The sequence below is a fragment of the Salvia splendens genome, chromosome 7 (assembly GCF_004379255.2).
Source record: "Salvia splendens isolate huo1 chromosome 7, SspV2, whole genome shotgun sequence".
In the NCBI taxonomy this organism is placed as follows: domain Eukaryota; kingdom Viridiplantae; phylum Streptophyta; class Magnoliopsida; order Lamiales; family Lamiaceae; genus Salvia; species Salvia splendens.
In genome coordinates this window covers 13,700,636-13,715,698 of record NC_056038.1, presented here as the reverse complement: position 1 = coordinate 13,715,698, position 15,063 = coordinate 13,700,636, and the positions used below count along the sequence as shown (strand labels likewise).

Below are 15,063 nucleotides of genomic sequence, written 5' to 3'. Positions count from 1 at the left end.
TACCCAATGTTGATCTTGACCATCCATTTCTCTAATCTAATGGCTGATATTAAGAAGGAAAAAGGAGGAAATATAGGAAAAGGAAATGAATACATCCATATATATATATATATATATATATATATATATATATATAGAGTTGTGATCAATGTCGAACAAATTTTAAAGACCGAACTAGAGACCAAATCTGGGCCATTAGATCTATTTTTTTTATGAGATGTGCTGCTGTGTAAATTTTTCGGTCTTCATTACAAGCCCATTTTACTTCATTGTATAGGCTTATTACTTCATTTCGTATGTAATACCTTGAAACTACAACATGTTTTTACTTTCTTCCAGTAGGTTTTGAAATGATTCAACATATGTTTCATTTGAATTCATTGACCTGAGTTTTTACTTTATTTACATTAAAAAATGCAATTTATTCAAGTGCGTTTATTACTTCATTCAGAAACGTTATTACTTCATTGGATAAGGTTTTTACTTCATTCCAGTAGGACTTCAAATGCTTCTACACATACTTCATTCCAATAATTTATTACATCATTCCATGTGTTTATTACACCATATCAGCGTTGTGGCGGTGGTGATAGATATTGTAGAGAGAAAGAACGGCACGCGACGGTGAAACCGCATTTACGTACTGGAATGAAGTAATAATCCTACTGGAATGAAGTAAAAACCTACTGGAATGAAGTAAAAACCTACTGGAATGAAGTTAAATCTTCGTAACATGTTAGTATGACTTATTTACCTTCAAATGAATTAAAATAGGCTCGTGATGAAGGCGAAAATAATTGATAAATTTGTGTCTCTCATCCATAAAAAACTAGATCTAAAAACCCTAATTTGGTATGGTTCGGTGGTTCGGTCTTTAAGAGTGGATTTGTGAATAATGGGACTCTATATATATATATATATATAAAGAGATGATCAAAATAAAAATGCATTTAAATCCAGAAATGCAGCCCAAATCTTGGTTAATTATTGACCATTAGATCATCTAATCCTAGGGCCAAGATTTGGGCTGCATTTCTGGATTTAAATGCATTTTTGTTTTGATCATCTCCATATATATATATATATATATATATCCTATAAAAATTGGATAATTGAAATTAGCAACAATTCAACATTAGATTAATTAAATCTAATAGGGAGAAAAAACTCTTAAAGAGTCTAAACATTCATCTCAAAACTCAGTATAAAATAATCCCAACGAGCTATTTATAGTATACCAGTTTGATAGAAAAGACGAAATATAAAAAGATATCTAAAACAAGATAAGAAATGTGGGCTTCGTGTCAAAGTATGTATGGATACGACTTTTCCGTTGTGGTTTGATAGAAAATAAATCATTTGGATTTGTATAATTAGATAACAGTGGCTTAACTTGATAAATTGATAGATTACATAAACATGGTTAAAGTTATAATTTTGGCGAGATTGAGGCGGGCCATTGTCTTATGTTGGGCTTTGAGTTAAGCTTTACATGCGATATCAACACAATTAGAAATGTCCACATACAATTATCTATCTTGGTATTACTATCTTATCAAACATGTCTAAGTATCAAATACAAGTGGAAAGAGAAAAACATTGAGCAAAAACTTGGTATAAAATGATCCTAATGAGTTATTTATACTAAGTGTCAAATACAAGTGGAAATAGATAAACATTGGACGAAAAACCTAGTATAAAATGATCCCTGCTTGTGGATTTCAAAGACTCCCACTCGGTCGTTGGGTGGCACCCTCTGATGTTCCTCTATCTTCTGATCTCTCGCCTCGTCCTTGCCTGTCCCTAATCGATCCAAGGCTCCCGGGTTCGGCTCTCCCCTTGACATTGAGCAACCAAATTCACATCATACTTATTTTTCTTTCCTAAAAAGAATTTGTTCTTAAATCCCGATCAAGCATAACTATAAAGTCGAATAATTCCAAATCAAGCATTATAGCATTGTACATAGGACTTTGCTTAGCAATCAAGAACTCCATAGGTAAATTGACAATTAATTAAAGTCTTCCCTTTTATTTTGATATATAGATTTTATAATCACATGTGAAGCACTCTTTATTTCTATCAAATTCATAAGAAATTTATATTCATAAATACAATAGCATTATTGATTATCATAGAAGTTGAACGTTGAACATCTTTTAAAGTAATGATTAATTTTGAAGTGTACTCATGGTAATGCAAAACCAACATAGTATCTCTTTTTAAACAAATTATTGCTATTTTTAGATTTTTATAATTAATTCAATTTCATAGTACATATTTTGGAAAGAAAAAGAAAGAAAAAGAAAGAAAGAAAAAAATGAAAGAAAAAAGAAAGGAAAAATGAACTAAATCAAAAGCCACCAAGAATGTAATATATAAAATTAAGAGTATTTATTTTTATATAATTTCGGGTATCCTTTATAAGATATACTATACTTCATGTTAATGACTAATTTTATATCTCAGTTCAAAAAATATTCCAGAAATTGTTTTTTAGCTCAGATCGGAAGGCAAAACATTTTCGAAAAAACAAAGAAACCCAATTATAATCGGGTCGGGTTAATTAGCACAAAACAAAACCCGCACAATATAATAGGCGATCATTAGCTAGATTCAGCTCATCAAGTCTGATTCCGATCCGGCGAAGTAATCCCAATTCTCAGCTTGGAACTACTTCGATCTAACCCTATCTCTCTCAGATCACATCTTCTCTCGCTCTCTTTTCCCTATCAACTGTGAGCATCTTTCCTCGCCTTCTGCATGCAATTTTTATGTATTCATATAATTGTTCGGATCATAGGGTTTTCGAGGAGAAATTTTCTAGGGTTTTTACAATTTTGGCCCTCTTCTTCCCGTACTGGAAGTTCTACTTAGTTGATTGTCGTCCTTTTCTTTTCGCTGCTGAACCTTGGTTAAATGGCGCTTGTGAGTATAATTGCTGTGCACTTGTAATGTATTTTGTTTGTATTTTCTCTGTGTTGAACTTGGGCAGCTTGTGTGCTTTTGTTTATTGAATTTCTATCTTATTTTTTTATCATTGGTGTTCGGGTGCTAGAAACTGCTTTGCTACTGTTTTTTTGTTGTTTTTGTTGTTGTTAGTGACTAATGAGTTGAACGTAACTTAATTCAAGTTCGTGGTGCTGCAGATAGGTGCCCATTTTTTATTAATACTTTGGTGCTAGTCTTTCTTGAGGATTCTTTTTGATGATCTGGGTTATCATCGAACAATTCAAGCTCTTGTAGCGTGTTTTTATGTGTATGTCATTGTCATGCTAGAACAAACTTTAGGAATGTCTACCTGATTGATTAATGGTAAATTATTGCATCTCTTGGAAAATGCGCTTCCCTGAAACCAATGTTAGATCTTTGTTCAACTTTCATGTGGTTACTAAAGGAATGATACTACTGTAAAACTTTTATGATCTACAAGTACATGGATATATTCTGTCGTCTATGTGATCCATTATGTTTATGACAATTGTAGTGAGTATTGCTGTCCTCTAGACAATTTTTAAGACCAAAGGTCTCTGGGCCTTAGAATTTGTGTAATTCCTGACATCAATTTTGGTACTACTATTAAACTGCAGGTTACCTTGTTACTGTCATTGTGTAATCGAATGCCCTCAAATTACGATGACTGATCCTAGAACCTATGGGTCACCAACAATAATTTAAAGATTGATGTTTGTAGAAGCATTAGGCTAAATTAGGGTACAAGTAAGATGAGTTCACTCCCAAGAAGCATGTTTTATGCCATCGTATGATCACTTATTTAATTATTTTCTCTTTATTTGGATCTTGGATGCTATTAATTTCTCTCACAATGTTATTAATTGGATCATTTGTTAGAATAGATTTCAATTTCACATGCAGCCATTCTCATACATCCAAAATTTCAAAAGAATGAGTATCACCCTTATTCCCACTGCCTAGGTTCAGTTTACATTGAGACATTTTGCTGAACTCGTACTTCTGAGCCCAACAGAAATGAACAAGCTCCCCTTGCTTGTAATGTATAGTTAATTTATAACCACATAAGCTTTGTTTCAATTTCAATAAGATAGATGATGGATATAGATAGTAATGGACTATTTGTAGCCTTGCTGCTCTAGGGGGATTGATGGTACATGCTCTTAAGCCATCTGAATTTTTTGTAGGAAATTGTGGGCTGACATCATGCACTCAGTTTTATTTCATTCTCCTCTACTTTGTTCCTTGTCAGAGACTTTCTATTTGTATGACATGCTACCTTGTCAGCTATTTTCTGAACCAGGGGTGAGTCATCTGCCTATTCTCGAGCTCATCATTAAAGATGAATATGCAGCAAGCTGTGCAGTCCAGATCTTCAGCGAATGGATATGGTCGCCGTAAAGTTGAAAAAGATTCTGCAGCTAGGTCTGACAGTAAATTTCATACCGGGAAAGCAAACTATAGCAGGACTAGTTCTGGTAATCATTCTATCCTTTTGGTTTCTATAAGATATATATCTACTACGAAATTCTAACTCATTTGGTTTTAGGTAAAGGAGGGATACTTGAGTCACCTTCACGCGATAGATTGATATATTTAACTGCATGTCTCATTGGACACCAAGTGGAAGTCCAGGTGATGGATGGATCTGTGTTTTCTGGAATATTTCATGCAACAAATGCAGAGGATTTCGGTATGTTAGAAAAATGTTTTAGTATGGAAAATACTCTTGCTTAAGGAACCTTTATTTTGAACTATGCATAGTCCTTAGAGTGCACTATTTATTAACTAGATGCCTTCTTCTGGTGCAGGAATTGTTCTGAAGATGGCTCACCTGATTAAAGATGGTTCTCAAGGAAAAAAAGATATTTCAGATGCTCTTAGCAATCCTTCTCCAAAGACACTGATTATACCAGCTAACGATCTCATACAAGTGATAGCAAAGGTGTGTTTGTGTTGCCTGTCATAGATGTATCGTTTCTTATATTGTTAAGGCCTATTTAGGTTTCTACATAGATGAATGTGTATGTTCAGAAACTGTGATTAAGCGGCTGTTATATTGGAGTTGAACAGGGAGTGCCTGTAATGAGGGATGGATTATCAAATGAGCTGCAATATGAAAGGCAGCAAGAGCTATTAACAGATTCCTGCATATCACAGTCCCGGCATGTTGACTTGGGTAGAGAATTGGAGCGTTGGATCCCTGATGAAAACAATCCAAGTTACCCTGATCTTGAGAACATATTTGATAGTCCTTGGAAAAGGTTGGAGAATCATATTCATCCTCAGAAATTTTAATTTGGTGTTGATAAATAATACTCCTTCCATATTCAAAAAATAGAAACATTTGAAACGGCATGGGTTTTAATGCATAATTGGTAAAGTAAGTGAGAAGAATTGATAAAGTAAGAGAGAGGAAAAGAAAAATGAGTCAAGTAAGAGAGAGGAAGAGGAAAAGTAATGAAAGTAGAGTTAGTTGGATTGTGGGGTTCATGGCCTAAAATAGAATGATTCTAAAGTTTCTATTTTTAAGGAACGGCCCAAAATGGAAATAGTTGCTATTTTTTAAAAACGGAGGGAGTATGACTAGTTATGAATCATATGATAGTCGGTGAAAAATTAAATTTGCTAGTGCTTGTAGCAAATGATTTTGGCCTCATATAGTTTTTCATAGTAAACGATGAATTAGTTGTTACACTAATATCTAATGCTATTGTTTTGACTGTCTGCAAGAATCTTTTTACAATAATAGAAATCCTTGGTTTGGTGCTCAACATCTTTGTAATTGGTGCTGTTTTGATGTTCCAATACCTTTCTTTTCCCATCAGGGGCTGGGATCAATTTGAAGCGAATGCAACTTTATTTGGAGTTAAGAGCACTTTCAACGAGGAACTTTACACAACAAAGCTTGAGAAAGGTCCTCAAATGAGAGAATTGGAGAAAGAAGCTATGCGGATAGCTAGAGAGATTGAGGGTGAGGATACCGGTGATCTTCATTTAGCAGAGGTTAGCTTAAGTTTTGATCACTATCTTTTGGTATTTAGTTTTCCTAGTTGATTTCCTGATTCCTTCATCCTAAATCATTTTCAACAGGAAAGGGGTCGTCAGCTTGATGAAAGTGTAGAACTTGATGAAGAAACACGATTCTCCTCAGTCATTCGGTCAATTGATGACAGTGGATATGATGAGATCGAAGACATATTACAGGATTCACGAAATGATGAAACATTTGGTGATTCCTTGAGGCCTGTTATTGGCAAACCTCCAATTGACACGTTTCCTGGGAAAGCTAGAGATGGTGCTCAAATGCCATCAAGATTTCCATCCTTGGTAATTTCTCTTTCTAATAGGAAATAGCTTTTCTTCATTGTCATGCCAACTAATTCTAGAGTTAGACATGTTAGTATCATTTCCTAATTTTTTTTGTTTGGCTGACGTGTGTTCTTCCAGAACCTTGTGTTGCTTCTTTCTTTAGTTCTTCGTATTGCTTGCTGGGTTAGAAAGAAGAAACAACCAGCAAGTAATGCCGGATTTATTTTAAAATTATCGACTGTTTCTTGCATTTCTTGGCCTTGAAATATATTTTTCTGTTCAAATAGTGGTTAGCCAATTAAATGTGTGCATAAGTCTGCATTAACAGGGATTGGTGACCTTTAAAAAGCATTTATGAGTTTTGTTATGATATTTTATTACGTAATGAGCTAATTTCAGTTAGCTATATCTTTGCTTTTGTTTTGTTCTGTAACTTCTGTTGATCTCACTAAATCACGAATTGTTTATTTACAGTGAAAAGTACATGTTTTAGTCACTATCTGCTTTTGTGGCTGTAGGGAGAAGCGCAATCTTCTGTGTCCAGTAGCAGGGATGTGTACCATTCAGGTTCCGAGGATCATGGCACACAGATACTGAATGAACATCTTCCTAAAGTATCCTCTGGAATTTATTCAAGCAGGTTCTGTTTCTGACTTCTCATACCTACTCTGTTGCTAACTTTGAGATGTTAAGCTATCTATCGTATCTAAGAATCTTTCCAAGTGGATAAGTGGAATTATTTTTCATTCAGGGTGCTTGACAACCAATATACTGGACATGCGGAAAGTAGTAGTGTTCAGGATGATAAAGATAAGCCAGTGGTCAGTGTTTTTATACTGCTCTGAAGTTGTCTCCTATTTGTGACTGTTGAGACTTGAGAGTAAATAGTATCTTACAACCAGTTCTTTTTCCTGCAGTCGCTTGATCGAGGTGGATCATCAAAGACTGAGGGTATGTAAAATGTCTTACTAATCCCGATTACATTTGTTCTGCATAGTTTTTCTTTGTTTGTCAAAATAGTTATCTGGATATTATCATTTACTCATTTCTCTTTGCTCATTTGAAAGTAAGGGGCCAATAAATAAATGTTCTCTTTCCTTTGCTTGGCGTGGAAGAGTTTTTCTGATTCGTCCATCATTTTCTGGTTTGTTCTGAGAGGATTTACCTTGGCTTTATACATGGACACACAGAACTGTCCTTGTGTTTTAAACTTTTAATGAAGAAAAATCCGTGCTGTGCCCATGTGATACATGGAATAATGGAATGAAACAGGATAACGTCCTCTAGGGTTCACTAGATTATGAAATATGGTTTTATTTTCCCTCATTATTTTCTTCCCATAATTTATGGCAATATAGAATACATTTTCCTTGTTCTGTTGTAGTAATAATGTCCTATGTTACATTCTGCTTTAACATCAATTGTTATGTTCGAAGACTCAGATTCATTGCTAAGATTTAAAAAGGGTTGCGCTGCTAACGCTGCCTTGTCTCCAAATACTACATCTATTGATCCATCACGTGTATCAGCCGAAGGAGATGAGAAGGCGAGCTCTAGTAATGAGCTATCGGAGGGTACATTGCCTCCCAAAACGCAAGGGGCAGCACATTTTCTTGCCCGGCCCAATAGTTCTGCATCATCTACTTCTGATCGTGGAGGTGCTGCTTCTACTTCTGCTAGCCAAGGATTGTCATCTAGTTCATCTGTTGGTTCATTGTCATCAGAGAAGTCATCTCTGAATCCATATGCTAAGGTGGGATGAGTGACAATGGAGATCCCCTTTTGTAAAATTTAGTTATACTCGTGCTCTGCAATTATGCTGATTATCTTCTTGCTCCGCTTATTGTTTGGTAGGAATTTAAGTTAAATCCGAATGCAAAGAGTTTCACCCCATCTCAGTCGTCTATGAGGCCTTCTTCCCCAGTTGCTGATGGTCCCTTCTACTATCCAGCTAATGTGGCACCAATGACTCAGATGCATGGAATGCCTGTGAATATTGGGGTGAGTATGAAATTTCCCAGTGCTTGTTGGTTTAATCATATTCTGTGCCAATGTTGCACCTTCTTCTACAACTTGAACAGTGTGATTCTGTTCCCCCGCAGTCTGCATGTTGTTTAAAGCAGTGTATATTGTCGCTGTAGTATCTGGTTTCATAGATGCTAATGTAACCAATCAATAAAAAAAGCAGTTGTAGAAGTTGCAATTCTTATTGGGTAATTCGTCCCACAAAGAAAGAAAAGAAAGAAAGAAAGAAAGAAACAAAGAGAGAGAGAGAGAGAGATAATGGAAAGGAAGACAAACAATTAAAGTTGTGACAAATGCATTTGTCATTTTTCTTATTTGCTCAGATAGGTTGTAAAAAAACTATTATTTACAATTACAGCTTTTAATTGAAAAATAAATATACTTAATCCATAAAGCACCTTGCTTGTGCTTCATGAATCATTACTACTATTGTTTGTGTTTTAGTTTTACGGTGGTTATGTGCTTTTGCAGATTGGACCTTCTTTTGCTACACACCAGCCTATTATGTTCAATCCACAGGCTGCACCACTGCCACAGCCATACTATCATCCAAACGGACCTCAGGTTTGTTATATATTGTTGTCCTAATCTGCCTTCCGTCTAGGTACTGCCGACGTCTAACCCTAATCTGATGCAGTATGGGCAGCAGATGATGATTGGACAACATCGGCCAGTCTTGTACATGCCAACATACCCAGCAGTAAGACTTTTATTATCTTTTTCATACTATTGCTCTTTTATCTGTGTGGTATTTCCTTGCATCATTATGCTTTGTCACTTGCTGTTTATGTTTTACTGTTTTTTCTTCTCCGTTGAATTATTTGAATCATGAAGCTTCTAGAAAAAGGAAATGGTGCATCATGAGCTTTTTCTATCCAAAGCAACTTACGCTGAAGATAAAAAAATTCAACCATTTCCATTTTGTGAAACCGTACTTGCACGCGCAAAAGCACATTTATGCATACATGATAAGTTTGTTGTTTCATATCTTCATCGCTCTTCTGTGTCTAGGGTTAGCACATGCCTGACCTTCAAAATATTTGTGCAGGAAATGCCTTACAACCATGGGAGGGAATTTTGATGAAGGCTAGTAGTCGAACCATATTATGTGTTTCTGTTTATGTTTACAACAACAGGCTGCTCTGAAATGATTTTTCCGACAAGGCTCAGCAGCTGAAAAAAATCTGCTCAGCTCTGGAGACCGTAAGGAGATTTGTGGTCTTAACATATATTCACAAGTCAGTACATTACTAGTAACATTGAGTATCTTTATGTTCAAGCATGGAGTACTATACCCTTTTCTTTTTCTTTTTTTCCCTTTTCTTTTCCGTCCTTTTTCCTCTTCACCCTGTTGTGATTTTAGTCTTCCCTTGTTGAATTATTGTGATTATAAACTACTATTTTTTTATTGTGGTTTGTAAATAAAACACTCCACTCTTCATTCGGTTTAGCTGTTCATGTTGTGTTGTGTTGTGTTGTGTTGTGTTGTGTTGTGTCTGCTTGCTTTCTCTTGTATGCTAAACTAGTTGTCTTTGGGGAGATGGTTTATTAATTAATCCCTAATTAGAGTTCGTTAATTTTTCATAGCCAGGTTGACCTTTGACATAAGGCGAATTATGATGCTTAGTTTTACTTTTTGGGGCTTCAGACAACAAGGCAATATCAAATCATGCAATTAAGGTACTCCATTTTTAGCCGAGTTATGTAAAATCATCGGCAGTGGTTAAATTTCGGTTTGTGCTGTATCTTTCTTGAAGTTTGTATTTTTTCTCAATTATCTCATTATGAAAAATTCAAGCCATTTATGTATAGTACTCCCTCCTTCCTATAATAATTATCCATTTTGGTTTTGACACTGATTTTAAGAAATGTAAAGGAAAGTGAGTTGAAAAAAGTTAATAAATATGAGTCTCACTTTTATATACTCCGTTTGTGAGTCTCGTTATTCACAAATCCACTCTTAAAGACCGAACCACCGAACCATACCAAATTAGGGTTTTTAGGTCTAGTTTTTTATGGGTGAGAGACACAAATTTATCAATTATTTTCGCCTTCATCACGAGCCTATTTTAATTCATCCGAAGGTAAATAAGTCATACTAACATGTTACGAAGATTTAACTTCATTCCAGTAGGTTTTTACTTCATTCCAGTAGGTTTTTATATCATTCCAGTAGGATTATTACTTCATTCCAGTACGTAAATGCGGTTTTGTCGTCGCGTGCCGTTCTTTCTCTCTACAATATCTATCACCAACGCCACAACGCTGATATGATGTAATAAATTATTGGAATGAAATATGTGTAGAAGCATTTGAAGTCCTACTGGAATGAAGTAAAAACCTTATCCAATGAAGTAATAATGTTTCTGAATGAAGTAATAAACGCACTTGAATAAATTACATTTTTTAATGTAAATAAAGTAAAAACTCAGGTCAATGAATTCAAATGAAACATATGTTGAATCATTTCAAAACCTACTGGAAGAAAGTAAAAACATGTTGTAGTTTCAAGGTATTACGTACGGAATTAAGTAATAAACCTATACAATGAAGTAAAATGGGCTTGTAATGAAGACTGAAAAATTTATACAGCAGCACATCTCATCCAAAAAACTAGATCTAATGGCCCAGATTTGGTCTCTAGTTCGGTCTTTAAATTTGGTTCGACATTGTCACAACTCCTCCATCTGTCCCATAAGAATATGCAATTTTTCATTTTTAGTCTGTCCCACAAGGACATGCATTTTTTAATTTTGTAACTCTTTTCTCTTTAATGAGGTGAGATCTATTCTCCACTAACAATAGTACTTTATTTAATTTTCCCTCAACCTCTCTTATTTTACCAATTTTGCATTAAAACTCGTTCCGAATGTGAAGTGCATATTCTCCGGGGACAGAGGGAGTTAGTTTTTTACTCCCTCAGTCCCTGAAAATTTATCATATATCATTTTCTGCACTTGTTTTGGAAAAATGATAATAAATAGTTGAAGTGGAGAGAGTAAAGTAAGAGAGAGAATAATATAGAGAAGACTCTTATCTACATTATTCTCTCTCTTATTTTACCCTCTCCACTTTAACTATTTATTATAATTTTGTTCCAAAATGAGTGCAGAGAATGAAATGTGACAAATTTTCAGGGACGGAGGGAGTAATGAAATGAGTTAGTGGAATGTGGGGCTTACTGTCATTTATGGTAAAAAGTGAAAGTGGATAATTAATAAGCGTTGGACGAAAATGACAAAAGTGGATAACTAATAGGGAACGGAGGAAGTATATTATTGTTCACATTTTCCCACCAAAGAAAGCCATTTTTTAAGGGAAATGCTATGTGGCCACATTATGGCTGGCCATAAAATGACATTTCAGTAAAATTTAGATCTTATAGCTCAAATAGGTCATTTACATTTCTTTTTTTAATTTATTTATTTTTTAATTTTCTATTTTTAGTAATTTATTTTTAAACAATTTTTTAGTCTAAGATTAAGTTTTTATCTTTCCCTAAATGTTTTTCTATTAATGATATTAAATTGAAATCAATAATAAGTAAGTTGTAACATAATCAGATAGTCTATAATATTTAATCATGTTATAGTTTAAAATTATCAATTATACTAAAAGTGTATGGTGCATTATAGTATAATTTTTAAAATAAACATACTAATTAGTTTTTATATACTATAATATAGTTGTGTTTACATTATTATCTTTTTCCGTTTATTTTGAATGTTAGGTTCTAACATAAATGTTATTTTATAAATAATAAAATCTTAAAATAGGATTTTTTTTTTTGAAAACATGAAAATTCCCATCCCCAGTAAGTTTCTGCCATGTCCCACTGTCTTAAAAAAATAAAAATAATTCCCACGATGCATTATTTCTTTTTTAGTCCGTCCCATAAAACATATGCATTTTTTAATTTTGAAAACTCTTTTATCTTTATTAAGATGTGACTCATTCTCGACTAACAAGTAACAATACTTTAATTATTTTTTCTGTCTTCCTCTCTCTCTTCTTTCTTCCTCTCTCTTACTTTACCAACTGTGCATTAAAACGCGTGCCCAACCAAAAGTATATATTTTCATCGGACGGAGGGAGTACTAAAACATTTTTAAAATAATTAATAATATCAAAATATTACCTTATCTTAGTACATAATAGTTTATGTATTTATATACTTTCCAATTATAAGTTGTGATATAATATAATAATAGCAATAAATATTATTACTGTTAATATAGAATATAATACTATGTGCTACTTCATTACTACATTAACTTAATATAACTGCTATTACCATTAGTCCATTTACTTTGTAGACGTTAGCAATAATGATGATGATAGTATAAATCAATCAGTCAATCACCTACATTCAAAATGAGCTAGCCAATGATCGATGATGGAATTACTTCTGAATTATGATTATTAAGATTAAGTTTATAAATGATTACTACTCCCTCCATCCCAAAAAAATATGTGGGTTATACTTATATTTGCATAAAAGATATTAAGTTAATGCAATAATAAAAAAATAATATTTTTTATATGGAATCAAACTATAATATGGTTAATAATTAAAATTTAACAAAAAAAGAAATGAAACTGATGCATTTATGAACTACGGAGTATAATAAATTAAAAATTAAAAAAAATATTCAACTACATGGGTTATACTTATATTTGCATAAAAGATATTAGGAGTTGTATATTTCAAGTAAATGGTACAATAGTCTCAACATGTTTACTCCTTTTGAGGTGTATCGATTTTGTTGAATTAGCATTAATAACACAAATATTTATTAATATTTTAAGTTTATAGCTGACCATATTATGACCATTTAGCATCACCCTTTTTTTAATGAATAGAAAACATTGTTTAATTCATTGATCATAATGCTTACGTGTGATTCTTTGGCTTCCAAATCACGTACAATATCACCTCAAAAATCATCATGTGACAGTTGAGTTTGAATTCAAATTTCATAGTTTTTATGGCTGATTTTTATAGTTATGGGCTAAATCAGAATTTGACCAAACTTCATGACTTTTATACTACCTCCGTCCCACTCAAATGTCCACAATCTTGAATTACTCAGAGTTTTAGGAAAAATTATTTAGTAGAGTAGAGAGGGGAAAGGTAATCGAGTGTTTTAATGAGAGATAAGAGATGAGAGATGAATTTGTTTCCATACATGGAAAGTGGACATCTTAAGTGAGACAAACTAAAATGAAAAGATGGACATCTTGAGTGGATCGGAGGAAGTAGCAATTTGTCCTAAAATTAAATGTCTTTAGTTCAAAATTCATTTCAATTCTTGTATCATTTTGTGTTTGGAAAACCCTACTTGAAATAGCAACGTACGCTAAATGCAATGGCTTATTTCATTTTCATTTTCATTGTTCATATGTTTGCGACTAAAGTCCCAAAATGGTACTTAATATATTGTGTTTTTTTTTTTGTCCAAAACATTATCATTTGAATTATTCATTTGAAATCGGATCACATTTGGTCCATTTTGGACGGTTCCGTCAAATTTTTGACGGTTTTAATTACCGGGTCAGAAATCCGTCACTAATTGAGAGAAACAAATCCGTCACAAAATCCGTCACTAATACGCGCACGGTGCGGCCTCTGTGGTTGAGGGAATTTAGTCATAAAATAAAATCAACATTAAAATAATTCAATACAGTATGTTGCTCATTTTGTTTCATACTAGCAAACAAGAATAATTATTCAACAAGGAGCACACAAACTAAATAGCACATTTCAATTTGTTAATCAATCTGCACTATTAGTGACGGATTAGTGATGGATTTTGTGACGGATTAGTGACGGATTTTGTGACGGATTAGTTTCTCTCAATTAGTGACGGATTCGTGACGGATTTGTGACCCGGTAATTAAAATCGTCCAAAATTTGACGGAACCGTCCAAAATGGACCAAATGTGATCCGATTTCAAATGTGAGGGACCGAATAATTCAAAAAGATAATGTTTTGGACCAAAATAAAAAAAAACGCAATATGTTAAGGACAATTTTGAGACTTTAGTCTATTTTTGCTTCTCAGGACTGATGATCACATGAGTAATCTAAATTCCATTCTTCTAATTCACTAAAACAATTCTTGTTTTTGTTTCAAAAATAAACATAGTAATTTTCCTGGAACCATGTCTAATTATTTAATTCACACAATTTTATTGAGTCAACTCACTTTCAATTTGATGTTCATAGAAATTCTTGACATTGTCACCTTCAAAAGAGGAAGTGCTTCATTATTTCAACTAAATTGAATAATGGAACACGTTAAATTGAATCATTTTCAATTATTTTTAAACTTTTTTTATACTTTAGATAAAATGGATCTGTAATATTCGGTCCTATAATTGTTGTTCATATATGCATTTTGTATAACTTAAAATAAAAAAATATTGTTTAATTTTGAACTCGAATTATTTGAATAATGATACCATCTACAGAATTGAGTAGGTTCTATAAGTAGAAAGTTGTATTATTATTATTATTATTATTATTATTACTATTATTATTATTATTATTATTATTATTATTATTATTATTATTATTATTATTATTATTATTATTATTATTATTATTATTATTATTATTATTATTATTATTATTATTATTATTATTATTATTATTATTATTATTATTATTATTATTATTATTATTATTATTATTATTATTATTATTATTATTATTATTATTATTATTATTATTATTATTATTATTATTAT

General features: G+C 32.8%; 1 protein-coding gene across 6 annotated transcripts; it reads left to right on the top strand.

Moving 5' to 3' along the window:
* The first annotated feature begins 2,580 nt into the window (after window positions 1-2,580).
* On the top strand, window positions 2,581-10,234 carry LOC121741613 (polyadenylate-binding protein-interacting protein 4-like). Of its 6 annotated transcripts, none has more exons than XR_006037911.1 (16): window positions 2,581-2,738; window positions 4,261-4,451; window positions 4,523-4,666; window positions 4,785-4,918; window positions 5,047-5,237; window positions 5,802-5,979; window positions 6,067-6,303; window positions 6,804-6,925; window positions 7,037-7,106; window positions 7,203-7,236; window positions 7,722-8,038; window positions 8,140-8,286; window positions 8,782-8,874; window positions 8,948-9,010; window positions 9,359-9,548; window positions 9,902-10,234. XR_006037911.1 is itself a non-coding variant. In XM_042134464.1 (15 exons), the coding sequence occupies exons 2-15, from the start codon at window positions 4,316-4,318 to the stop codon at window positions 9,389-9,391; spliced, it is 1,806 nt and encodes a 601-aa protein (XP_041990398.1). In that variant the 5' UTR covers window positions 2,581-2,738; window positions 4,261-4,315; the 3' UTR covers window positions 9,392-9,760. The 6 variants fall into 6 exon arrangements, 4 of the variants coding, with proteins under 4 accessions (XP_041990398.1, XP_041990397.1, XP_041990396.1 ...); XR_006037910.1 differs by having other exon boundaries at window positions 9,898-10,234; XM_042134464.1 differs by lacking the exon at window positions 9,902-10,234 and having other exon boundaries at window positions 7,815-8,038; window positions 9,359-9,760.
* The last annotated feature ends 4,829 nt before the right edge of the window (window positions 10,235-15,063 follow it).